This window comes from Parambassis ranga, chromosome 1 (assembly GCF_900634625.1).
Source record: "Parambassis ranga chromosome 1, fParRan2.1, whole genome shotgun sequence".
Classification (NCBI taxonomy): Eukaryota; Metazoa; Chordata; class Actinopteri; family Ambassidae; genus Parambassis; species Parambassis ranga.
The window spans coordinates 10,834,705-10,861,830 of NC_041022.1; the positions used below are offsets into that span (position 1 = coordinate 10,834,705).

The 27,126-nt window shown below is 42.1% G+C and overlaps 2 protein-coding genes across 8 annotated transcripts in view; one reads left to right on the forward strand and one right to left on the reverse strand.

Annotated features, from left to right (window-relative positions):
• The first annotated feature begins 8,412 nt into the window (after positions 1-8,412).
• On the forward strand, positions 8,413-18,048 carry LOC114450324 (putative methyltransferase NSUN7). Its single transcript, XM_028428393.1, has 13 exons — positions 8,413-8,425; positions 8,507-8,641; positions 8,972-9,154; positions 10,045-10,097; positions 11,087-11,223; positions 11,323-11,475; positions 11,861-12,044; positions 12,272-12,485; positions 12,675-12,818; positions 13,600-13,701; positions 13,801-13,918; positions 15,393-15,513; positions 17,173-18,048. The coding sequence occupies exons 1-13, from the start codon at positions 8,413-8,415 to the stop codon at positions 18,046-18,048; spliced, it is 2,433 nt and encodes an 810-aa protein (XP_028284194.1).
• A 522-nt stretch (positions 18,049-18,570) lies between these two features.
• Positions 18,571-27,126, reverse strand: part of LOC114442914 (amyloid-beta A4 precursor protein-binding family B member 2-like) — a 39,158-nt gene continuing 30,602 nt past the window's right edge. For 4 of the 7 annotated variants that reach the window (XM_028417206.1, XM_028417091.1, XM_028416814.1 and 1 more), the window contains 7 exons: positions 27,060-27,065; positions 26,108-26,222; positions 24,774-24,861; positions 23,515-23,598; positions 23,298-23,413; positions 22,914-23,093; positions 18,571-21,569 (listed from right to left, as the gene is read on the reverse strand). In XM_028417206.1, coding sequence (XP_028273007.1) covers positions 21,399-21,569; positions 22,914-23,093; positions 23,298-23,413; positions 23,515-23,598; positions 24,774-24,861; positions 26,108-26,222; positions 27,060-27,065 — 760 coding nt within the window. In that variant the 3' untranslated portion in view covers positions 18,571-21,398. The remainder of the gene's footprint in view (positions 21,570-22,913; positions 23,094-23,297; positions 23,414-23,514; positions 23,599-24,773; positions 24,862-26,107; positions 26,223-27,059; positions 27,066-27,126) is intronic. The other 3 variants (XM_028416955.1, XM_028417114.1, XM_028417026.1) reach the window with 3 other exon arrangements.

Here is a 27,126-nt window from a genome sequence, read left to right on the forward strand (position 1 = left end):
TGTGTTGGACGTGCTCACACAGAGAAATAACGTTTCAACACCGCGGCTGAACTCTGGTTGGGAGGAGGCCGTTGGATGTGTTGCTCAATATACTTGACTTTAATGCTTACTTAACAGAACTAGGCTTTCAATAAAGTTTTGCAAATACAGAACATTAAGTTAAGTAACTGTGGCATTACATTTAAGACAGGGGTTTAAAGTCTGTCTATTGTCTTGACAGAAAAAAACTGTATGTGTCCAAATTCCCAAACTTTGCATATTCACAGATAATTAGATAGATTTTAAAAAATCCTCTGCACTCAAAGTGTCTGTAGTTTAAAGCATTGATCCGTACATATTAGTTGGAATGTTGTACTTTTTCCTGTGATGCTTTTTCAAGAGATTATGATTTATTTGATCACAGTGCAAAACAAAAATGTCTGTCTGCCTTAAAATGTGGGCTGTATACCTACAGAACAACATTTACAGTTCCTCATTTTGGATTGACTGTTTTGCTCCATAAGTCCTGTTTTTTTTTTCTTTTAAAGCATCCACATGCAGGGACTCGCATTAGTTCAGAATTATATTAGTGCTGATACAGTGCAGCTTTTGAAGGGCTGTACTATCTACTAAATCATCACAGACAATATGATCGGTCTGACATTAGACTAATAGTAAGAGAAGAGTCATCATTGAAAGACAGATGCCAGTCGAGTAAAATATGCGGTTTGTAAACATTGTGCTTGATTGAATACAAAGCGCTGCATGTCACGTTTGTTCAATATGGGTATTTAGTTATATTTAGTCCCAAAAATAGATCAAATTGCACCAACATATGTTACAAAAGGAGAGGTTAGGAGAGCTCTTCAGCTTCTTTACTGATGTTCCAATGGACCAATGACACATCCAAAACACACCTACTGACTGTCATACAACTGATATACACCTGGATATGAGTATGTGGACACCCAGCCCAATAGGGGTTTACTGGCCTCCATTTATTTGATTCCCTGACCAGCCCATTAAGCGTTTTTGAAATCAGATGATCAGAAACTTGGAATATAATGTCTTTTTAGTTTTTTTTTTTTTGTGCCATGTTGAAGCAGGGAGCCGACAAATGCATCTTAAATGCTCAAAATGAATGAAAGTTTTGACCTTTTAGTCTGAAAACATTTTCAGGACATTCATAGCATTTACAAGTAAAAACATTTCTAATTACATTGGAAGTGTAGAAAAAAGAAGTTGTGGTTTAACAAGTAGCTATGTGTAAGATTATTTCTTGGTCTGCTGCTCTAACTTGCATCATTTTTCATTCACTGCAAGTGACAAAAGGACGAAAGTGCTACTGAACAGTTTCCCAACATGTTCAACTACTTCTTAAATAGTTTCATCATACATAGTTTAGCCTCTTTTGTCTTGTCAGATCAAGTGATGCACAACTGAAATGTCAAAGAGGAGCAGCACAGTCATAGTCTTCCGTATAGACCTGCTCCCTCTGACCGGCCCATCTGCAACCCTTTACCAGATGTGCCTGAATATGAATAAACGTGAGTCTCATTTTAAGATGAGGAACATCAGCATATTAAGTAGGCATGGGCTTATTTTAAGGTTGTGTTTACGAAGGTGAATGAATTTGGACTGTAATGATTATTTTGGTGACATTTTGATGTTTAATTAATTTAGAGAGATTTAATTTTGTATTACAAGTTGAAGAACAAGTTTAACAGTTTGTGGACTAGTGGAGATATATTTAAACTGGTTATATTTTTTTATAGTTTGTATTTCCTTTTGTTCTCATGCTTTGTCGCACATGGATAATCCTTTCAATTAAACTGGTTAACCTTAACAACTAGTGTCACGTCCTTACCACCCATCTAACCGTGGCTGCCTGCTCACTGCTACTGTCCATGTGAACCAGTGCCAAGGTTGGCCAAAACATTTAGCCATTGGTATATTGTTGCTTGCAATCTCCTGTGTTGGGGTGGTTATGGCCAACAGTAACTGTTTAAGTTCCAACAACAAAGAGACCGTCTTTTCACCATCCTCTTACTATGTCTGGCTTAACATACAATAAAACATAAAATTCAATCAAATTAACTGGACCTTCAAAGGGTCCAATATAACCAATATAATGGTAGGGGAAGCACCAAAATGTTTCAACTCATGACCAGTGACGAATTGAGCCATGCCTATTATTAGATTACCTAGCTGGTACATAGCAAGTCATATTTTAAGCTCTTTGAGTGATTGTGTGCGAGTGTGTGTGTGTGCTCGTTGTTGTTTATTCGCAACAGGAATTAAATGTACAGTACATAGTAAGGACACTCTATTTAAATGTTTAGTTTAGATGAATAATTCTCTTAGCTCCTCATGTCCTTCCCACGACGATGACAGGTTGTTGTTTGCTATACAGTTGCTGGATAATTAGCGTCTTCCTGAAAAATGTTGGCATGGCAACAGGTGATAGATGGCAAAGTAATATATTTAGCCAATGTATAATCAAATATAGTGTTTATGCATGTGTGGATCTGGCACCATTTTTTGTTAAGGGGGACGTAGTCAAGGTGCAGGGCGTTTGTTGTCAAGGCGGCCACCCTAACTATAAAGCGCTGCAGGACACCCTGGTATAGTATCGTGGCACATGTATCGATGTACATATTGTATGTATGTGTCCTTCACAATACCCACTCCTACCCAAAACCACTAACAACAACCAGTATTAAGATCCTTTTGACTTTTGGTTTACACACAAACACACACAGACACACTTGTGCATGCTTTTTTTCACACAAGGTGTGAACAAAGGCAAACATTCACCACAATAAGCAGCTCGGACCCTGCCCTCGTTAGCTGCACAATAGAAAGAGAGACCTGAGACACACAGAGCAGAGATTCCCAGGAAAAACACTGCACTGATAGGCTTATGACACCCAACAATGGCGCACAAAGAGATGAGGTAGTGTAGCTATTCAGCTGCAACAAGTGGTCTCAATCAAGGCATCACACACGCAGCACAGAAAACTGAGAAAGCAGGATAACTTGTATCGTATTACTATTGTGGTTGTTGTCAGAATCAAGTAATCAAGTCTGCGCTGAATAAAATGTTTACAGGCACAGAGCAACTGTGGCTGAAGTGTTTCCAGGAATTTAATGCAAGTGTGTGCGCTGATTTGTAATCAGTGTTTGTGGCCTTCATTGGGATGTTTTTGTCTTTAATATTCTCTCTCTCTCTGTGTGTTAAGTAAATAAAATCCCTTAGAAATTTGGCTGTGGTGTAGCAGCAGAGTTTCTTGTCAAGTTCTAACCTTGTACTTTACACAAGAGCATCATTCTCCTCCTTGCAAAGTTACAGCTCAGTCTGTGTGAGAGAAATAAGGGTCTATTACTCTAATTGGGTCTTGATGAGTGACAGAGATCAAACCTAGTCTGATGAGCTAAACCAAATCTCTCTCCCTCTCTCTCTCTTACACACTCTCACACACGCACACACCACCATAGTAGCCTATAGAAAAAGACTGACTTAAACAATCACACTTTTAATGCCCACTGTGTCAAACACATTTTGAAGCTCTTGTCTAGCAGCTGACTGGCTTTAGCAAAGCAGAGACTGGGCCAAAAGGCAAGTTCATTTCCAAAGACCTCAATGTTAATGTCATAAATGGGTTAGTTTTGATACGCAAGGTTAATGATTATGATACTAAATTATTTATAATTCCAGGCAGTATAATTATAGGTATAATTGGCAGGTGGGTGCCATCACACATTGATAGCTGTCTGCCTATAGGCTCACCTCAGCTCTCCACACTCAGTTTTGAAATAACTAAACTAAACTAAACCTATTGATGGTGTCATGGAAAGTTCATCCATGTTTACGTACAGTGTTTGGGTGCTCACTCAGTGTCAGACTATGTCCTGGCTAGAATCTGTGCTCGCCTGTAACATAGTGAAGGTTTATGTCAGATTTTCTGATCTGAGCTCTTTTTTGCTAAGCTAACATAGTCTCCCTGCATAATATAGCTAATGCAGACACAAAACAGCACCCTTCTTCTAATCTAAAGCAACATCCCAATGCATTCAAAATACAGCTATAATATAGACACCTGCTTGTGACACAACATTGTTGCAAATACAATTTGCACATGTCAATGCCCTTGAATACAAAGCCTAGCTCAGCCACTACCTCACAGATGAACTGTGGACTCTGTCAGGCCTTATCAGCTCATAAATTATTTTATATGGTGTTGAAAGTCTTTCCAGAGAGGTGGAGGTTGTTATAGAAGCCTATTAAGGCCCACTGTTCTGAATAACGTGTGGCTACAATGTTCAGATTGCTTCAGAGACGCATACAGTGTTTGTTTTTTGTCATATAACCACTACAAGGTCATTCAGTTTCACTTATACACAAAAAAGTGAGTGTGACTGAATAATGTTGAGAGTGAGAGAGGTTGAATGAGGTGAACATGAGGGTAAATTGATTAAGAAGGAATAAACAGAAAGAAACTCCTTCCAGCACTGTACAGCTTCCCGTAAAGATTAGACCTTTATTGAGAAAATTCCAGGTCGGCTTATGGCCGCACAACCCGCCGTCTCCAACCGGGCCGATTATTGAATTGAATACGCACACAAACACACACACACACACACACACACACACACACACACACACTATCAAACAGAAAACATACAGAGCAACTGGAGCCCTAGTGTGAGGCGACATTGATGACGCGTGTGGGATGGGATAATCTCTCCAGCTGTACTCTCACCCGCAGAGAAGTGAGGCTCATTTGGCCCCAAAAACCTCCCTCTAGTTTTTCCACACTTAAAAACCCCCTCCTGCTTTTTTTCTGGCAAGTTCTGCTGCTTACTATAAGCAGCAGTAAATGATATAAATCTGTTAAATGTTCATCTAAATCAATCCATTCCTCCTAGTTCAGACAGTGAGTGTATCTGCTTTTTTTAACTGCAGCAAGTCCACTTCATACATTCGTAATGACCAGATACCATAAAGTGGTTTTGAAATAGGTCATTTATACCTCTAACAAGTCTGCTGCACAATACGGTTTAACCTTTGAAATGTCTCCCTCTGTTGGCCTGATATAAACATTGCAGTCATGGAGCTGTTTTCCAAAAGCTAGAAAATGACTTGTCCTCTAACTGGGTTTAACAACATGTGTCTATGTGTGTATGTCTATACTGAATCCCTGACACCACTAAAAACGTATTGAGAAACAACAAAAGTTCTACTAATGTTTAAAGGGCATGAGTACATTAAAACGTCTGAAAAGAAGTTAAAACAAATTTACTTACCAAATAAAACTTCCAAACCGGATCTGTAGAACACAGCATAAAACCAGTGAACCATTTACATAAAGACTGGCCTTTACACTTAACAATGGTAAAAAATAACATTAATTATAACTACTTAACCAAAACAACAAGAATGTAGCTCAAGGTAGCGACTCACACCTTAATGACCGGTGAAGGATCCCCATGGAGGTAAGACGAAAACCTACTGTACAAACCGCAGCTAGCTAGTTAGCATTCTAACTTCAGTAGTTGACGGTGGCTGTATTAATACAGAGGAGAGAGGCACAATGTCATTGTTACTTCTTTATGTGCTGTGTGGAGTAATGTTACCACACATACAGTTAGCCTTTTTTTAAATTTAATTTTGTGTTGTCTTTTTTTTTTTTGTCAAACCTGCTTTTATTCTCTTTTTCGATGTCCTAAATTAGCATGTTAGTGTTGGTCTGTTTAACAGTTAGTGTAATTAACTATAACTATGTTTCATAAACGCAACTATGTGTGTATGTATATCTATCTATCTGCTCCAAAAAAGGGAACACAGTGTAACTCCAGGTCAGTCACTCTTCTGTGAAATCAGCCTGTCCAGTTAGGAAGCAACACCGATTCAGAATCAGTTTCAGCTGCTGTTGTGTAAATGAAACAGACAACAGGTGGAAATTAGAGGAAATTATCAAGACAGCCCCTATAAAGGAGAGGTTCTGCAGGTGCTGACCACAGACCATTTCTCTGTTCTCATCCTTTCTGCCTGATGTTTTGCTCACTTTTGCATTTTGTCAGTGCTCTCACCCCTAGGGGTAGCATGAGGTGGGGTCTACAACCCACACAAGGTGCTCAGGTAGTGCAGCTCATCCAGGATGGCACATCAATCAGAGCTGTGGCAAGAAGGTTTGCTGTGTCTGTCAGCACAGTATCCAGAGCATGGAGGAGATACCAGGAGACAGGCCAGTACACCAGGAGACGTGGAGGGGGCCGTAGGAGGGCAACAACCCAGCAGCAGGACTGCTACCTCCTGTGATCAGATGGATACCACCTGTGCAAGGAGGAGCAGGAGGAGCACTGCCAGAGCCCTGCAACATGACCTGCAGCAGGCCACTAATATGCTCAAACTGCCAGAAACAGACTCCATGAGGGTGGTATGAGGGCCCGACATCCACAAGTGGGGCTTGTGCTTACAGCCCAACACCATGCAGGGCGATTGGCAGATTCACTATTGGCGCCCTGTGGTCTTCACAGATGAGAGAAGGTTCACACTGAGCACTGAGTCTGGGGCCCCTGACTGCCATTGGGTACCGGGATGAGACCCTCAGACTCATTGTGAGACCATATGCTGGTGCAGTGAACCCTGGGTTCCTTCTGACGCATGACAATGGTAGGCCTCATATGGCTGAAGTGTGTCAGCATTTCCTGCATGATGAAGGCATTGATGCTATGGACTGGCCTGCCCGTTCCCCAGACCAATCTGACCTGAATCCAATCCAGCACATCTGGGACTTCATGTCTCGTTCCATCCACCAATGCCACGTTGCACCACAGACTGTCCAGGAATAGACTGATGCATTAAGTTGGATCAGCCTGTAATGTGATTTTCCACTTTTATTTTGAGTATGGTTCCAAATTCAGACCTTCATGGGTTATTAATTTAGATTTACATTGATCATTGTTATTTTAGTATTCCCTTTACTTTTTCCAGCAGTGTATATTTATGGTAGTAAAATGTATCTATAGTGTGTCTGTGGTGTGACCTGTACTACCTTACAGTTGTCAGTAGGGGGCAGTGTCCATCAGACACTGACAGCCTCCCTGCTGACACTGTGGAGGAGATGGTGTTTGCTGGCATGTATCCCATGTTATTTCTTTTCGTGTAAACACACACACACTGTGGACAGCCGTCTTTCTGTATGTGTTTCTCTTAAGTGACACATGATCAGCTGCTGAACCAGTCACAAGATGAAAATATGTTGTCTCACTCAGAGTATTGTTACTCTATGTCTGTCACACAGGGGTCATTATCATATTGTTGCCATGACATTTCAAACTCAGGACAACCTCCAGATCGAAGCCATGCCTGACAAAGAGGTGATGAGAGCTATGAAGCGTTCCTGTTGCCGGGGACGGCGTGCGACAGCTGAGGAGCAGAGGACCGCAGTTTATTGACAGGTTGCACCAGCTGCATTTCTTTGACACCGTTCTTCCTGTGAGGAAGGTTCTGAATGAAAATGGTAAGACCTGCTATGCAATTTTAAACAGCCCATCATCTTTTATGCAGATTACACTAAGCTGCTGTAGCCTTTTCTTCCAGGCCTGCTCTTCTTAAGTGGACTTTGAGTTTCCTTTTGCGGGCTAAAGGAAACTGCTTGACAGTCATTAAATCACTGCTGTTTGATATTCATTAATGTATTCCATTTGCTCTGACATGGCCTTTATTGGACACGCTGCACATTTCTGCTCAATTCCAACTTTGTGCTTAAACATTGATGAGTAGAGTAAAAGCCGATTACACGCTGTCTGTGTTTCTCTTTATTAATCCACTTTAATTAGAGGCTGGTAGTCCTTCCACTTTTGGGTCTTAAGCCTCAAGTCAAGTGATGTCATCGGACACACACATCAGTGATTAGTTTGTCCTGCAAACTTGTGTACTTCTTTCACTCTAGAGTATTGCCATCCTTAATGAAATCACTATGCTTTAAGATGAAGACTTGGTTTAGGGTTAGATACTTTAATGTTCCTTAGACTGATGGAAACCTTGTGGGTGTGTGTTTGAGCAAATGAGCTGCACAGGGATGAGTTAAGCAGGTCAGTTGGAGGTGGACCTTTGTCCAGGGTCGGACACTGCTCCATCATTTATTCATGCTGATGTATCTGAACAGCCATCTAATTGCACCAGGAGGAGCCCAATTACAGTATGCAGAGCACAGCGGCCTGCGGCAGCATTGTCTGGCATTCACAGAAAGTGGAAAGTGGATCACATGTCAGCCAAGACTGATGCTGTGCGTCTTATTTACATTTGCAGAGCTCGGGTTCAACCCTGTAAACACACGGTGTTAGTGCGTCATCGGATGAGCAGGTGAAGAAGAAGAAGAAGACTTACAGGCTGTAAGAAGAAGAAGAAGTTATTTTGCTCTGATGATGGCAGACAAAGGTAAGGGCTTTATGTTGCTTTTTTTTTTTTTTTTTACATATGTAACATGAACCCACACACTCCGTACCCCCTCTCCTACAGTGGGCTCCAGTAACCATGTGAACATGAGCGCCACCACAGAGCAGGTGATCATCTCTCAAGATCATCAGACCATCAAGGACCCAGCCTCCTCTCTACCTCCTCTTCCTCATTTTCAGGCACCTTCTTTATTCCAAGGTGAGATCCAGACTTCAGATATTCAGTCAGTGAAACATATTCTGGACTTTTACTGTGAAAAGAAACCCAAGGATCTCAAATGCACACGTGTTTGTGTGGCCTCAGGTGTCAGTGAGCAGAGCTATATGCAACAGAAACTTTATCCTGACCTTTGGACTTTTAAACCTCTGTGTTTAAGTATGCATCGTATTGTCATCTAAAGCAGTGAAACACTTCTATGGTCCTGGCAATATAGACAGACCAGCAACATCTAAACAGGTTTATCAAATGCAGCACAGCTCTTTCTTTCCAGGTTCCTTCAATGATTCACTTTTCATCTTCCTCCCTCAGTCTGCCCTCCATCTGATCAGGTCTTTCAGCAGGCGGCAGCTATTTTCCAGCAGCTACATGCAGAGAAGCCAGTCATACATCAGCTCTTGAATTATGGAAAAAAGACGGACATACCACCATCCAAGATGGGAGACAGAGCCACCCAGACGCAGGCCTACCAACTAGCCTTCAACACACTCAAATGTAAGACCACCCATGTGTGTGTGTGTGAAGAATTTAGGATGTTATTAGGCACCTTAAACCAGGTTTTTGTCACATATTGTAACTGGAGGGGAGCAGGGCTCATGGCTGAACATAAAGTCAGGGAGAAATTAATTTGATCCCGCCACCTCTGCAGACCTCGCCGCGCTGCCTTATCTCTATAATGAATAGCCGCGGAGCTGCAACACATGTCCCATCCAGCAGTCATGTTTTGAATAGTAGCTTCAACTGCAGTCTGCAGATTAAATATTATGAAGTCGTACTTTTACTTATCTCTATATGACCGCAAATTAGTTGAGCTGGTGGTGCAGCTGGTGTCTGCTCAGGAGGTGATAAGAGGGTGCATGCCATAAACACATTACATACATACCTACACACAGGGTTACATACGGTGTTTAATGTCATACGTAGGGGGCAGTGTTGTGTTGACCTTACATGCCTAAAGAAGGTATTGAAGTGAAGGTATTATTCTTTAATGTCCAAAACAACAAGAACAAGATGAACGAGAGAACAAGTGGTTTGATGATGCAACACCTGTCAGCTCAACAGAGCATTTTAGTGTCTTTCAGCTCACTGTTTCGGCTTCCTGGCCAGGTCTGGGTGACATCTTAACCCACTAACACACACACAAAATTCTGCCTTATGAACTAATCAAATAACACTATTCATGCAGGTTAGTGCAGTTAAAAAGGGCAGAGGACAGCAAGAATATTATTGATTATAATGAAAAAATATGGATAATGGCAACACCCAAAAGTGGTAACAACCATTTTTCTCAAAAACAACCTGTTCAATTTGCTTTTTGTGCAGAATTCAGCTGATGTTTTGTTCTTTTTTTATGTCACGAATTAAGTTGTGATTCTTCTTCCTAGATCAAGATTTACTGGAGAACGTCATCGCTGACAGCTGCTTCCACACTTATATTGTGAGTCCCTGCGGATTTAACATTAGTGTTCACAAACCCAAGTCTGAATTAACATACACACACACACTGGCCAACTTCAAATGAACTATTGGTGTTTACTCTCCGTATGACTGCATCAGAATATGGTGGAATGCTTGTTGAGGGGCACGGGGATGCGGTTAAAGGCCATTTGTATTCAGATCTGCATGTAGTCTGGCTGGTTATAGGTGGCGAGTGATGCATGCAGCACACACACACACTCCTACTTGGAGGCTGTAAATTACTCTATAAAACAGTGTGCAATGACACATACATAGAATAAAGGCACACTGAAGTTGTGTGCATGTATCAGTGTGTGTGTGTGTGTTTAAATGATGGCTTTATTGATTGATGGATGAAACAGAGAACAGACTGAGAGATCGTTAGTCTGCAAGTGTGACAATAAAAAACTGCCACAAGGCTCTTTATAATTCAAAACACACCTTTATTGCTACATACATTCTCTACCCGCTGCACACATACACACACACACAAAGAGAAGGACTGTGTGAACATGAAAAAAATCAGACAAACTTGATGTGTTTACATGTGATGCTCATTATCATGGTCACACGGTGCTGTTCAACACGTTCCCCTGTGTTGTTGTTGTAGCTGCGTCCTCAGCTCTGCTGAAGAAGAGCAGACCAGCATCTTTCATATGACCTGCTGCTGTTATCATTGTTCAGTTTCAGTAGTGCTCTCTTTCTATCTTGCTGTAATTACTGTACAATATGTAACTGTGATATTCTTTCCAATTTCCAACTCTGTGATTTTATGACCAGACGCTACACCTGTTGACCTGTTGACCTGCGCCACCAGTCTTCACCTGCCAGAGGACAGCATGTCATAATAATTTCTTATGTAATCACTGGCTTCAGGTTTAGCTCCAGGAGGAGGCATGTGTGTGTTTTTACTGGATTTTTTTAAGATCTCCTACCCTTCCTTTAATTATGATGAAACCTGTTTTGCAGTCCTGCGACTTGTTGCCATTGGCGATGGTGATGCTGTTTGACTTCCAGGACAGAAAGTTTCTGTTGTCTGAACGTCCAACAAAGGAAGATCAGGAAGTGATCCAGGAAGTCAGGGACCTGGAGAGTAGTATGAAGAGGTCTGTGTGAAGTGATAACATCAACTAAATGTAAAATCTATGTTAATGAAGTTTTGTAATGAAGTTGTCAGTGATGCGCGGTGTATGTGTTTATTACAGGTGTAAGACCAAACTGGCAGCGGCTCTGGCTCGCTTCAGAGTAAAACACTATCTGCGGAGTGTCTCCTGTTTTCTGTGTGACCCTGTCAGGGCTAAACAGCATAGAGCCAAATCTCTGCCACATTACACATGGATCAATACTCTGGGGACCAGGTGGGTTTAGCTTTAATTAAAACTCTCTTTGCTTTACCAAGTTTCAGCGACATAAATCAGGAGATAAAAAGAGAGGTGTAGAGAGGAGAATGGTGCCCAGAGAAGTAAGAGAGCACATTATGCCTTCACTGTGAGATGTTAAAGTTTAACAGAGTGGATGTTTGTAACCTGAGTGGCACCGCTGTGATGGGTCCTTCTTGGCTGGAGTTGCAGTTTAATGGTCAGTGAAGTTCACTGAGGTGTTAAAGAAACTGAAAGTTGCAGCTTGAGGGTAAAAAGTGTTTTTTTTTACATCGCACATTCTGAAACTCTGAGAACCATGATGTGTCTGTATCACACTGTTTATAATAAAAATGTGACTCAGTATCTTCTCCTTTCCTCGTAGTCTTGAGGAAGTGTGTGAAGCGTTACAAAGCGCTGGGCTGCGTGAAGCAAACAACATGGTTGACCTCCAGGAGTCGGTGTTCTGCAGAGACCCGCTCTGTCCAGATACGCTCATCTTCTCCCAAAATCTTTACGCTCAGCTCCAAGACAGCATCCTCTGCACCCAACACATACTAAACATACAGGTAGAAACGTGTAAGAACATGCTGCACCGCCATGTACCTGTTTTTATATTGATGTGGCGACCTTCATAGATTCCCCAAGTCTACGTTCAGACCACCAGGTTGTGGTTGTGTTGAATCAAATTGTATTCAATTGTATTCAGTTAGCAGCAAACTGTAATATCACCAATAGGTGGTGCTGATCCTCCCACACTAATTACTTTAAAATATATTTTCATCTCTGTTTGTAGGACAGGAGTGTGTGTGTGGCAGTCAGTGCAATACGCCCCCTGCTGTTTGAGAAAGGAGATGTCCTGGTGGTCGGCTCCTTCTCAGCTGTGACCGTGGCACATGTGGCCGTTGCCGCTGCCGAGCGCTCAGCCCGAGTGTTGGTGTGCGGCGCCGATCACACAGCCTCACAAATTGAAGAGATCCAGAAGTTACTCACACAAATGCACATCAAAAGTGAGTCACTGAAGTCCTGAGCTACTGAAGCCCCTTTGACACAGATGGTGCTGTAAAGCTGCTATTAGGACCCCTCTGCTGCCTCTTATTCATGCCTGATTATAACAGCTCTCTGTTTAAAGAGGAAGCAACATAGTGTGAATCACAGCAGCTGATTTTACCTCAGTGTGTGTTTATTACACGTCGTAGATGTTCGAGTCCTGTCTGAGCCATTCTACAGTCTGAACGAGTGGAATGCTGCCGTACAGAGGTTAAAGGTCATCGCGGTGCTTCCTCAGTGTTCATCCTCTGCCCTCAATGACCCCGTACCCACCATCCACAGCGAGCATGGAGGTAGGGAAGTGTCTTCTCTCAAAGTCCACCCTAAGTCAAATATCTGTCTGTGCTGAATTAAAGATGATGCAGTGTGGAAGCTACACATGCAGTCCTTCAGCAAGCCAGCAGCATGATGATGCCGTGCAAAGTTCAAATGCTAACAACAACAGCTGCATTGATGAGGAGGAAGACGTACAATAAAAAGAGAAACAGATGCACAAATAATGGCTATATATCATTATATAACACTTTGGTTGAGAGAAGCCCCTGTATTCAGTAGTTTTGCTAATTTGTGACAGATTGGACACAGATTTGTGTCTGCAAACCTCTGAGAAACACCAACGCAGTTCCACACCAGTGGATGCTAATAATGTTCAGAGAAACACAGAATCTAAATGAAAGCTGTGAGAAGAAGAAAGAATATGAGGACAATCAAGTCAAAACTGGTTATCAGATTTGTAGACAAGATAAAGTGGTACATTGACATCAGAGTTGTGAGTTAGTCCCTGTGGAACGTGCAGATTTCAGAGTGCTAAGATGGCAAAAGGCCACATGAGAAGCCTCAAGCCAATTTCACAGAGCCACAGCCCTGAGACCTCGCAGACTTAATGTGTGCTAAAAATCTGTGAGTTATTGAGGGCTGACACTGGAACTGAACGATTATAAAGGGGGTGGACGGAAGGAGGAGAAATGGGAGAGAAGAATAATTACAGCAAAATAAGAACTATAAATATCTGTGACAGATAATGACAAAGAGACTTTCTTTAAGAGAAATTTAAGACGTTCCACTCTGTCACAGATTGGGATCTTCTGCCGGAGCTGTCTCATGGTTCAGTTTCTAAGAGCAAAATACAGTCACTGAGCAGCCAGCAGGCACGACTGCTAGCCCACGCTCTCACCTGTGAGTAAACACTGAAACAGAGCATTTAATAAGCTGCTATAACATGTTGTAAGATACCTGCGCTGTACAAAATATTCTCTTCTTTCCGTCATGTGTCAGTCCCAAAGGTTCAGACTGTGGTTTACTGCACACGCTCAGAGTATCCCGAGGAAAACGAACAGCTGGTGAAAAGAGTGCTGGAAAAAACACACACTAACCCCAAACTGCTGCCCTTCAGGTACCGTAAACACACACCTGCTCTGTCGTTCTATAGGTCTATTAATATTTAATTACTCATCAGGCTTTATACTGCTTCTCCACGGTCATATAAATTAGTGGAATCACTACACACTTTATTTTAAATTGTATCAGAGTGGACAAAGAAAATAGACTGAACACAAAGTCCCATAAACAAACAGTACTTTGTTGTCTGTACTGTGTGTTGAAGAGTGTGTGTGTGTGTGTGTGTGTGCGTGTGTGTGTGTGTGTGTGTGTGTGTGTGTGTGTGTGTGTGCGTGTGTGTGTGTGTGTGTGTGTGTGTGTGTGTGTGTGTGTGTGTGTGTGTGTGTGTGTGTGTGTGTGTGCGTGTGCGCGCGCGTTAGAGAGTGACAGTGAACCTGCGTGTGTGTCAGAGTGATGACAGTATAAAGGATCAGCTGCGGTTGCTGTGGGGACTGGAGTTAATCCTACAGTCGGGGTGAACGGGGTGGAGAGGATTTCAGAGTCTGTTTCATGCCTGCTGCCTCACAAAAGTCATTTTCTACCATCTATCCTCTTAAAGAAAACCAAATGTTATTCTATTTGAGCCATGAGATGAAGACCAGCTGTTCTGCCTCTGTGTTTACAGTGTTTGTTCAGAAGAATCAGAGGTGACTGTTGTTTTTTTATGACGTTTTTTTATCACGTGTTTGTACTTTAGAGAGTGAAAGTAGTGGTGCAGCCACTTGTTCACTGGGATAATAGGTTTAACTCATTTGTTACTATCAACTCAATCTCAATCTGCTGCTCAATCTCAAGCAGCAGCAAGTGTTAACCATTGCAGTTCACCCTGCATCCTCTAGGGGCTGGCTCCAATCATTTTAGCCCTCTGTCTACCACATCACCTGTTATGTGCTCCTCTTAGTTAATACAGTAGCAAACATCATAATAAACTGGGAGCTTCTTCGGATGCTGCACGTTTCCAACTACAGTTCATCACCTTAAAATGCAACACAGAGTCAATAGAGAGCGATGGCTTTCCTCTCTAGTGTGGGCGGGGCTTACAGCAGTTGCACTCTGTCTCCGTGTGGACCCAGCAGTGACAGCTGGCAGCGCAGAGGCTCATAAACAAGGTTGCCCTGACACTCCGAACAGCACAATCTGTCTAGAAATTCTCTGAGATGTTCCTGGTGGAGCAGCATCCACCCACATCCACAGTGAACATTTGATTTTTTTGCATGTAAACTACAGCACTGAACTGTTACTGTTAATCTAGAAAACACCAACCACAAGAGGCAGATTCAAAAATACATTTACTGTAATTGGTTGTCAAAATAATTTATGAGACCTTGAATTTCTTGATTGTTGTGCAGCACTTCCACTCATACACAGTAATATTTCTCTGAATTAATGTGGCAGTGACGAATCGCTGTGGCAACGCAGTGCGTTTCAATGACTTCACTTTTGGTGGTTTTACTCACATGCTGCTGTGTCTGCTGCTGCTGCTCTCTCAGGGTCAACGGTCCCATCTTCCCTGAAGAGTCCCCATCAGAAGACACCTCAGACTCCAGGTTCTTCAGGCTCAAGCCCTCGCAGCTCACCAACGGCTGCTTCATCGCCAGACTGTCCCGACAGGTGAGAGTCGAGGGAGAAAGTGTGGAACTGGAAAAGTGAGAAAATGCAGAGGTGTGTGTGTGTGTGTGTGTGTGTGTGTGTGTGTGTGTGCGTGTGCGTGCGTGTGCGTGCGTGCGCGTGCGTTTGTGATTGCTTTGCAACAAGACCTTCAGTAGTGCTGAGGCTGCACTCTTTGACTGTCTGCTGGGAGGTCAGTCAGCTCAGCCTGTCTGCACAACACACACACACTGAAAACACTGCAGCATTATTCCAATATTCAATGAAAAAAACAGACATTTGAGAGATGAAATACGCTGAAACATTTCAGCACTTCAGTGCAAAGATGAATAGGTAATTCTGAGTCTGACCCTTCCTGTTGTTGCGTCACCTCGTTTCTTCTTCTTGCCCATTCCTCTTTCTTCGCTCTAAAAGAAAAAGACAACAGAAGGAAATGAGACGCTGCTCCTTTGATCCTCTGCTGCTCAAAAGAATGGTGGATCAAATCAAAAATGTTCAACTCTGCTTTACAGGGTTTCCCCCCCCATTTTTACTGGAGACATTTATATGATTTGAGTGACATAACTAATGAGTCTGCTGGTTATTTTAGTGTAAGCCGACCAAACCGGTAGAAAAACGACACTAAGCTTCCAGAAGCAACCATGAATTTCTTACAGATGTCAAATATAAGTTCCACCTTTAGTATGTAGATGCTGAAACATTTTCAAAGAGACGAGACGGTTTCATCACATCAAACAGCCGGCAGTTTTAGATGTGAAGAGATTGAGCTGGCAGCATCATATGTAGCTTTAAAAGCCAGACTAAACAAATAGAAAAAACTGAAGCTGCAAAAAGGTCCTCTCAAAGCTGACGTCATGAATCAAAATCCCTCTTGTAGTAATCTATTTGTCCTTAAGCTGCATTTTTGTTGCTGTTTATCATCTTGCTTCTGAACCATGAGACATCACAGTTTAGTAATTTATCTGACTTAAAAGTAAGGGAAAAGAGAAGGAGAGAAATGTTGACATGCTCGGATTCATCCAGTGTGTAGCCAGTCGGCCCAAACACACATAAAACACACTCATTACAGTCTTTGGCGTAGAATAAGAAGAGGAATGAAACGTATCTGCCCTGAAGAAACAGAGAAAATCCCATTAAATCTCCTGAGCCCTCCCTGTCTGCGTCCCTCTGCTCTGTCTGCCTGCATTTTCATATACTTCCTCTTCTCTTATGAAAGTTGAATGATGTTCTGTTCCCCTGCTTAAAATGCTGAAAATGCATTTTTTTTATTCTCTCTTGAGAGTTTAATCTGTCTTTACATTTTTTTGCAGCATTATGTGCTTTGAGTCGCTCAAAACCCTCAAAACTTTAATCATCACGCAGCCAAAAAGAGAGTTTAGCAGAAGACACAGAGACACAAATAATGACTCCAGCGACAGAAGCACCACTCATACAGTTATTTGCTATATGTCATGGCTTCAGTTTTTTGATGATTTTTTTTCTTACAGCGCCACCATGAGGGTGATGGTGTTTCTTTCCTCTTATATTTAAAGGCCGACCTGGAGTTTAGCATCCTTAAGATGATTTTTTTTTCTCTGCGTTTGGATTATTGGGACAAACAAAAAGTTTGACCTCAGTTTTTTAAAGTGTTTTTTAAATCTTAATCTGTTCTGGGTTTTTCAGGCAGACCCCACTAAGGTAGAAACGGTGCAGGATGTGCTGGCAAGAGCTGCAGCGAAGGGCCTCCTGGGTGGAATCATGCCCAGTCAAACAAAACCTGGTAAAAAGGGGAAGAGCAAGAAGAACCGGGCGGCTTCGGCTTCCAGCAAACATTCAACCTCCTCCAGCCCGGAAAGGCAGACAGAAAGGGAGCAAGATCCAGAGGCGCCCGAAGAGGAAGGAGGTGAGGAAGACTGCAAAGAGGGTGATGAAGAAGAGGAAAAGGTGCAAGTAGAAGGGCAAAAGGGAGGAAAGAAGAAGAGAGGGCACAAAGGCCGTAAGCGACATTCAAAAAAGAAGACTGCTGCAGACTCCAAACATAAACCTAAGAACAACAGGAAGAAGTCAACCAAGAGAAAAGTCAGCCAGTCACAGCACAAGAAGAACGTGACAAGAAGTAAACCGAGGCGAATACCCCGTCTCACGCTGACATTAATGTCCTCCGCTACATCCAGCCACTTGTCCCCGATCGCAGCTCTCGCACACAAGCTCAGCGGCAATCCACGGCACGCTGTCCTAGGCTCTGAACATCCGTCAGCTGCTCCACCACCTCCACCTGCTCCACACACACCCTCCAAGAGACCAACTGCTCAGCCCGAGAGAGCGCTGACAGACACAGCTAAACCAGCAAGAAAGGGCGTCAGAGCAGAACAAGAGGTGGCCCCACAGAAAGGGATGAAGGCTGCAGAGTTCGTCCTGCCACCAATCTCCGCTCCGTCCTCCAGCTGTGTGCGCAGCAAAAGTGGCAGTTCAGTCTCCCCGCGTCTGTCCAGCTCAGAGCTGGAAGCCGGGGACAACGTGTCTGCCTCTTCGTCCCCAGTGTCTCTGCCTGAATTATAATAACAGAGATTAGGATAAATTCTTACAGCATATGTAATTTAAAAAAATTTAAATTACCTTCAGAGGAACATATATTTTTATTTTTTAGTTATATTTATGTTTATTTGGGCTGAATGTGATCAAGAAGTGTAGGCCCATTTTTATTTATGTGTGTAAAATATTATAAGACTATTAAATAGTAGCACCCAATAGTTTATTGGGTGCAGGGTAATGCTGGGGAGCACTTTGAATTCTGTCCATTATTACCAAAGCAAGGCAGCTAACGAGTTTCACAAAATATTCACATAAACACAAGGTTTTATAATTTATGAATCAATAATAAATCAATAAATCTTTGGTCACATTGTGCCTGCAGTTGTGAGTCATTGGTTCATTTTAGGAGAAAGGCCCTCCAACATCAGTCTGCAAACATCATTGCTCTGGGGATTTTTTGGGTCACAGAGGCATAAAAAGTTGAATTGGTAATAACAATAATCAGTAATGCAGCACTACCACACACACACAAACACAGAGGCCAGGTGGTGTATTTTATAATGCTGTTTATTCTCACAACTGGTTACATTGATAAAGTGTACAAATCAGTGAGCAGCAAACGGAAGCTAACACATCCCTCTGTGGGGAATGGAGTGTGTGTGTGTGTGTGTGTTTATGTGTGAGTTTGACAGGGATGATGGGAGTCCACTGCCATTACCGTCCTCCTAACAAAACAGCAGTGGACTCCCAGCTCACAGGACACTGTACACGGTGAATATATATTCCTTTATCTGCTTGTTTCTGCGAAGCGGAGCGTGTTGGAGGGTTTTGAGTTAACCGGGGACTGAAACAATGACAAAGAGAGTTGAGAGACTCCAACTCATAAAATCAGTATATACCTTTATAAAATAGAATAAATAAAATAAAAAATATTTCTGTTCAATACATACAGTCTTTCTTTCAGCCATCCAAGGGCATGCAATGCTAGTCATGACGTTCCATTTCTCCAGATCAACAGAATGCATAGATAATTGCTCAGTTAAATTCATTATCATCAACTTAACAACTTGTGAAGACTTCCAATCTCGCCTCAACTGTTTTCATTATTTGCTCTCATATTTTTCTTATCTACAACAATGTATATCAGTATTTTACACTTTGGCCATATGGTGAGTTTTTTTAAAAAAAAAGGCATTTCATTACAAGAAAAAACAAAAACAAAACTAAAGACATTCAAAATGAAATGGTAGCTTATAACAATGATTAATGCCAATGTTACATTAAATGGGTATTTATACATGAAAATGCTTCTCATTCATATTTCAACATCCTGGTGACAATGGGTGAATTTTCTTAACAGAATCTGTTATAAAAACTAGTTCCTTTAATGATAAAGTGTATGTCAGTGTGAAGTTTAAACAAGGTGCCAGAAATAAAGAAGCACACTCACTGTAGACCTGTAACAACGTGACCGTTTGTTAAGACCCGACCTTATAAGTTACTGTTACTGCCGCCTAAAAGTCTACCTAACACCCAGCTAATCCAAAACAGGCAAAGATTCTTATGAAGCTGAATATCAACTTACTCAGTACATCCACAATATTATGCAAAGCTAAACTGAGCTGACATGTACTAGCAAAAGAAAGCCTAAGCTATACACTAGAAGCAACTTGTAGAAACAGGACAGACCTGCTAATGTGTGCAGATGATATGTTGTTTTTTTATGTCTACTACAAACAAACACATAGTGAGCATCAGTAAACTGTTCCACCTGTTCCAACATATTGAACAGTCACAGTCTGGTGAAGGGATTTAGCAAACGGTCAAGTTACAAAGGTTCAGACAGTATTTCATGGAGGGAAATGTGTTCGTACATTTAGGTGAAATGTAGGACTAACTTAGTTATTCCCATACATCCAGCTTTGCCAGATATTTGATAATAAGCAGCTAGCGTTGTGGAATTGAGATTTGAAAAAGCAAGTGATTTCATGGCACTGAAGAAAACAGACAAAATCGTAGGTAAAAAAACAGAAAAGGCGCATTCAAGTGAACAGAACCCTGGAGACAGAGAGATAGCAGCCCAGGATAGTCCTGTTAGTTCGAGTCCACACATCTCTCTGTTGGCTTTCCTCTTGACAACAGACGCAGCCAAGGATACATTTGCGTTCTCTGTTTCTTGCCTTATCACTAGAATCTCAACCACACCATGTATAAAAACACATTCCTCAAGTAATCTTCTCTTCCTCCGGGTTCCTTTTTTTTCTTAGTGGACATGAAGTCTCTTATGACTGATACTGAGGTGGGATTTAAAGGAATAATCAAAGTCAAACTTCCTCCAGCATGTGTGTCAAAGAGCAGCAGCAGTCTAGTACTGGTTCCCAGTGAGCAGGGAAGCAGAGGAGAGAGATTCAACACTGTCCAACCCCGAGTCTCCTCCATGTCTTTTCCTCCCTTATGGCTATCGTTTCTCATTTTCCGAGGGGATAACATAAGAATAAACAAGACGTAAACAGAAGTATATGAATGTCTCGGGTGAAAGGTCACCACTCGTTCTGACCCTCCACGGCTGATTCTTTTGCACAGGAAACAAAGACAGAATAAACAATCAATGTGGCTTCTTCTCGCCCCTTCAAAGCAGCAGCAGTGTATTGATATTGTATAGAATGGTTCACATTTAGATAAAAAGTTCATGCAGGATCAGTGGAACAGGTCAGAGGGTGCAGACTGACAAACATCTCTCCGGAGCAGCGTCCTTCTCAGACATGATGGCTTTCATGACTCTTTACTTTCATTTGTTTAATGTTACAGTCTGCTAATGAGAGGGTCAGAGGATTGGGGGGGGGGGGGTTGCACTACAGACTAACAGGACAACCAAGTGAGCAACAGTGTGTGGCCAGGTGTGGAAGGTCATGCTGGCAGCACAGGCACAGACACAAAATACACTAAGAGGATGGAGAGGTAAGCAGCAGTGAGCCTGCCCATCACACGTGCTGTGCTCGAAGAAGCACTTCCTACTTCTTTCATGTTTTGCTCTCTTCTCCTCACTACTTTGAGCTGACGGAGGATGAGAGTTACTTCTATGTACACTATCACCTTTACAACCATCACGTTTTTGTTTCTCATGGCTCTTCCTTCTTGATATGGGAGCAGAGTCTTGATTCATCTCAGTTACTTTGAGCAGATGAACTTGGATCGCTCATAAACCCAGAAAAAAATATGAAGGAAACGTGACAGGTTTCCCAAACCTTGTTTTTTTTTTTTTGCTGTGTTTCCATGGTTACTTGGGTCTGTGGTGGCGACAGGGGTTTTGGCAGCGATGTGACAAGTTACCATAGTGACTGGGGTCTGTGTAGGGAGCTGGTGGTACTTTGCCGTGGTTACTGTGGCAACTCCGTGACAGGTCGTTTCTGTTTGAGGGTGTCAATGAGAGACAGGACACCTCGCTTCACGCTGGTTGACACCCGGCGGGACACAGAGTCACCAGGTGGTGAAGAGCCACAGGCCTTCTGAGCTGGGGGTCGGGCCACCAAACACTTCTGATACCGCAGCTGAGACACAGAGAGGGAGGGAAATATACTGTGAATAACACAGAATTACAACTGCAGAGAGAGAGTGTGTGTGTGAGAAGGAAGCTGGAGTAGGCTGCTAGCTGTGATCAATAGTATATGACTGATGATTCTTGTCTCTATGAATCAGTTTTAGTGTGTGTGTGTGTGTGTGTGTGTGTGTGTGTGTGTGTGTGTGTCAATATATCCAAACTTCTGGTGTGTGATCAATAGCCCAGACAGCAGACAACTAATCCTGTGACTCACGCAACACAGAGAGGTGGAGGAAGTAACCTCCATGATGGGCTGCACAATAGCCAAAACACCTCACACCACAGCATGCAGGCATTTCAATGACTGTAAAGCTAGTAATTACACTGAAGCTGTAACACTGTGGTTATTTCAGTACACTTACACTTGTCTTTGAACGGCTTTCTGCAGAGCAGCAAACAACTGCATGCAGTCAAAACTGGCTTGAAACTGCAAATCTATCTGCAAGGACGTCCTCTTTCAGAAATAACTGAAGCTCAACACGAACTGTATTTCAATTTTAGGTGGATTCTTTTCAAAAGTGCTTTAAAAATGGCTCCTATTATAACCTGAGCAGTAAAATCCCCCATCTGTCAGGATGGAACAATCAAACCAAATCAAAACACAGGCTCTAAATATGCATGTGCGTGTGTGTGTGTGCATTTTGAAATTTACTATGATAAAGGTTCTAAACACTCAATATGTGTGCAGGCAAAGGCCTTGCCTGTCCATTTGATTCATTCTACAGTGTTCTATTGGCCTGCAGTTTTGCATGTTATATATGGTGTCATTACTAACTCCAACATTAGCTGATAATGGTGATTTGCAAATAGCAAGCCAGCCGATTTAGTGGCCAGAGCAGCCCCTAGTGACTGTATGAATTAGACACTCTTATCCATTTGCTAAATTAAATAGTGAGCAGTTTGTCTAGTGTGTTTGTGTCAGCAGACAAGCTAGCATCACAGAGGAAGCCCAAACAGGCATGAGCAAATACTTCAGATCAGAACAACTCCTTTCAACAAAAATCTATTCTAAAAGTTCTAGAAGCAACGTTTTAGTTGCCAAATACATTTCATAAAACTAATGTTAAGCATATAAAGTAATCTGAATGTTCTGCAGACCTAAGCAAGTGCTCAATTAAACATTTTTCAGCTGAAGTTTGTCTGGTGGCAAAGGCCCTTATCAAAGAATATATATGAGTAAAGTTTACCGTTTTATAGTGTCTTTTAATCATCCTAAATTAAACTACCCAGCTGGCTCAGCACCTTTGAGCAGTGTTGTGTTGCAGCAGTGTGCACCATGCTGCTGTGTACTTACCATACACGCTGCCTGTACTGCCTCGGACACATGTCCAGCATTGGGGTCACACCAGAAAACATGGCAGTCGAAACGATGGCCGCCAACATCCATGATGAAGGCAAACGTGTGCACGTCACGTCCGACGCCCATGAAAGACAGGAAACGAACACGACACTCCACCAGCACTTCCTCCTCGTCCTGCTCAGAAACAGAGTACAGTATTCAGAACAGAGGGAGAGTAGACTGATTTATGCCTGCATAGAGTTACATACATTTAAACTGCAGCTTCTCATTAAACTTTCAGTGCCATTTATGGTGTGGTAAAGAAACTGAAACCAACAGTTAGGTGTAAGTACTGGACAAAGGGGTCAACAGTTCAGCCAGGGCAGATGTGTGCCTGACCTTGTCTTTGCTGATAGTGACTGTAGCATCTGCTACATTGAGGGCCACTGGGGTCCAGTCTTCTCTGGTGGAAGAGCCAATTAGACTGTCTATAGCTCCGTTCAATATATCCATGCCTGGAGGAGAGCATGTTAAAAAAAACAAAACAAATTTAAATCAAAATGTAGATCAACTTTAACAATAAGCATGTATAAGTTGTGTGTGTGTCATAACCAACCTATTGGTCGGGCCACAGGCATCATCCCAAGGTAGAGCACCTGGAATTTCTGAACCAGCTCTGTCTTTGGTGTGGGGAACTCTGCTGAGGAGAATTTAATACACACTTAATAGAACACATGTATGACATGAAGAGAAAGTAAAGATGTTAAGATTCAGATTTCTGTCTTGGATTACATAAAACATTTTCATAAAATGTAATTGTTTTTCACAAGGTGCTGCTGTAGACTATACTTGTGTTTCCTATGTATTATTTTAGGCAGAAACAGTCACTGCTGATTGATTTGATGAGCTGTCAGTAGCAGGCTGGTGTGATGGCTGCTGGTGCATCTGGCGCACACACACACACACACACACACATTAATACGATATAGCGATGAAATAGTTTAGCACCTGCAGTGATTTTTCTCTCTGACAACCAGCAGCAGTGATGACAGTAGTGAGTGATGATAGGACTGGCTGGTTGTTATTACATTTATGACTAAATGAGACGAAAGAATGCATCATATTCTTTTTTTACAAAACAGTCATTTGTTTGAATCTATTCTACTTCAATGTTGCTGTCTTGAATTGTCTTCTAAAAGCACAAAAACTGTCATGCTGCAATCAACAGCTCTTGGCTGACTTCCCATCTGTTTAAATTAAAAAACTCCCTCAACAACATCGCTATAAATCTCACACCCTAAGAGGCGAGGCATTGATGCAGCAACACGAATGACAAAGGTACAGTGTTGAGTTTTTGACCATGAGTATCATGGAAAACCCAACAAGGAAGGGGCCTATGTTTTCCAAGCTTTTGTACAGTATTAGGTCTTTGATTGTGTCCTCCAGAGGTATCTCTGCATGTCACTGTCTGTAGATCTTTTACTGGAATCTGCTCACAACAAAGCATCCAGGTCTCATACATACGCAGAGGTCACATGGTCCCTTGTGGACATGGAAAGTAACTGACCTTAACAGCAAACATAAACATAGCTTTAGTTACTCCATGGGGGGCTTTTTAAAAGACACAAAATAATTTTAATTGCATTTACAAACTTACTAAACCCATTCATGCACCTGTTCCAGAATCATAATTCAGTAGCATTTGCACAGAATATCATGACAACGCAGCTATTTCTGTTTCTTTCCTCTCTTACAAAATGACTGCTTTGGATGCTTCCAGAGGAGAACAGGGGTGATAAGTGCCCTGCATTTACTGATGCGTTTCAATTGCCTCAGACACTAAGTGGGATAATATAGTAGAAGTATGAAGCCTACCTTGTAAGGGGAGATCTAGTCCTGCTTGCATCCTGTCCTGGAGAGACCCTCCTGCCATCGCTTTGGCATTCTTTCGCTCTGTCATTATCTGGATGAGAGGAGAGAAAAGAGAAAAGACAGAGAGAGAGAGACAGAGGGAGAAGGAGAGAGCAAAAGGAGATAAAAAAAGTATGAGGAAATGGGGTGTAAAAACAAATCAGAATTGCTACACTGCTGGCAGAGACGCAGGGGAGGAGAATAAAAAGACAAAAATACGTGAAAGTGTAAAAGGATGAGGAGGGGGTGGGGGTGAGGGGGAAGATAAAAGTGTCAACAGGAAAGAACTCAGGAAAACCTAGAGCAGCTTCACCCTTGATACTGTCAGGCTGTTTCATTTCACCTGGGGAGAACACACACACACACACACACAAATTAAGCAGGTCACACTCCTCCTTTCAAAGCAGGATAAAAGCTTTTCCTGCAGCGCAACTTGCAGGGAGGAACATACATGGAAACAGAACCAGGCTAAAAAACTATAAAAACTGTCAAACAGTCACTCATACATGCACAGGCATGCACATGTGAAAAACAATACAGGAATTAGAAATGTATTTAATCAGTCAAAACAAATAGATTCATCTCAGCATCCATTTTCCACCTTTCCGTATTTTTATCCTTTTTTTGTAAGACATGTCTGCAATAAACAGACGGTGTGTTTTATAATGTAGGTTGGCAGTTAGTGTTAGCGTGAAGGATGCAGACAAGGACACATGGCTTTCTTTTTTTGCTCTAAGAACATTCCAGGGGCAAACATTAGTCAGTTAAACCTCTGAAAACTCTTTTACTTCTTCTCAGGAAAGAAAAAATTGAATTCAACACCAACCATCCTTTCTAACACTATTAAAGCTCTAAAGCTGTAAATGTGCTTTATTGACCATTAATTCAGTGTTCAGAGCCGAGACAATAAAAGTCTGATTTGTTCTTCCAGTCTTGTTTTAAATCCACCGGCATACATCCATGACTGTTGAAAAAGCTCTCTGGTGACTGTATTTGGACAAAAACACTTTTTTACTGAGGCTATTTTGTGAAAATATTCAAAATATTCAATAAAGGCACCCTTCAGGCTGATTTGAAGTGTGTGTGTCTCAGACACCATGACTACAAAAGGAGAATATCTGAGTAAAATGTGTTGTTTTGATTTAAAAGTCCATCAGCACTTTATTTTCTTGTCTGCTTGAGCCAGTTGAGTGGGAGGAAAAACATTTGTCTCACAAGTTGTTGTTTCATCTGAATCTATTTGCCAAATCTTTCACTCGGCCTTGTGTCTGGAACGTCCTCAGGCCTCAACAACTCACCCGGGAGCAGATCTCATGCAGGCTGGTGGCGATGGCTTTGGCAGGCGTGTCACAGCGGAACACATGACATTTCAGGATCCTGGTGTTTTTGTCCCTCGCCACATATGCAAAATCCCTGAGAAGAGGAGAACACTTAGTCACAGTGAAGACAAACAGGAGGAGGGAAGAGTTTTTTTTAAGTATTAAAGATAACTAGTGAAGCTGTGATGTGTATTTGTGATTTGCATGTGCGCCCTGTTCTCACTCTGACAGGTCTTGAAAACAGATGAGAGATAAACTGACCTTTATCAGTGTGATGAATACAGGACACACAAACACACACAGACACACACACAGCAGTCGATGGACCCCAGAGATCAATAGAGCAGCGTGATGCAAGAGGGAGTTGAATAGAGTGACAGCAGGCAAGAACTTTCCCCTGGGCCCACTGGAGCTGAAAACAATTTAACTCCGCTGTATAGAAGGAATGACGAATGGAAAAAAGATGGAAAGGAGATGGATGGAGAAAGAAGTGAAGACATATATACACCTGTATCAAATTAAATCAGTGCGGCATACACACTTGTGATTTATGTCAGAAATGCATATAAACGAATCATAATAACTTCAAGCTGTGGACCTCATATTTCATGCAATAAAACACAGTCCTGAGGGGTTAACAAGATTTCTGAAGCCTAGATCCTCAGGGAAAGTCACCATAAAACACTCCTATCTGTATGTGTGTGTATACTTAAAAAATGCTTGTAGACAGACAAGGACAGGGGAGGTCACCTTCATTTCCTACAACTCTGAGTGTGTGTATGTGTGTGTGTGTACAGAGGTACAGTACATGAAAAGCTACTTTGAAGAGAACAGAAATGAGACGCAGAGGAAATTAAACAATAAGATGATGGGAAAAATGATAGAAAGATACTTGAGGAGGGTTGGAAATGAAAGTAAGGAATGTGTTTACCTCTCTCTGTGTCCAAGGAAGCAAGGGAGGAGAGGAAGACAGTTAGGAGAAGGAAATAAAACAGGCC

Bases quoted from the DNA above. Each gene is read 5' to 3' on its own strand.
- LOC114450324 (XM_028428393.1), top strand. The intron at 11,476-11,860 runs GTGGGTTTAGCT...CTTTCCTCGTAG, and splicing joins ATCAATACTCTGGGGACCAG to TCTTGAGGAAGTGTGTGAAG. The intron at 13,919-15,392 runs GTACCGTAAACA...CTGCTCTCTCAG, and splicing joins CCCAAACTGCTGCCCTTCAG to GGTCAACGGTCCCATCTTCC.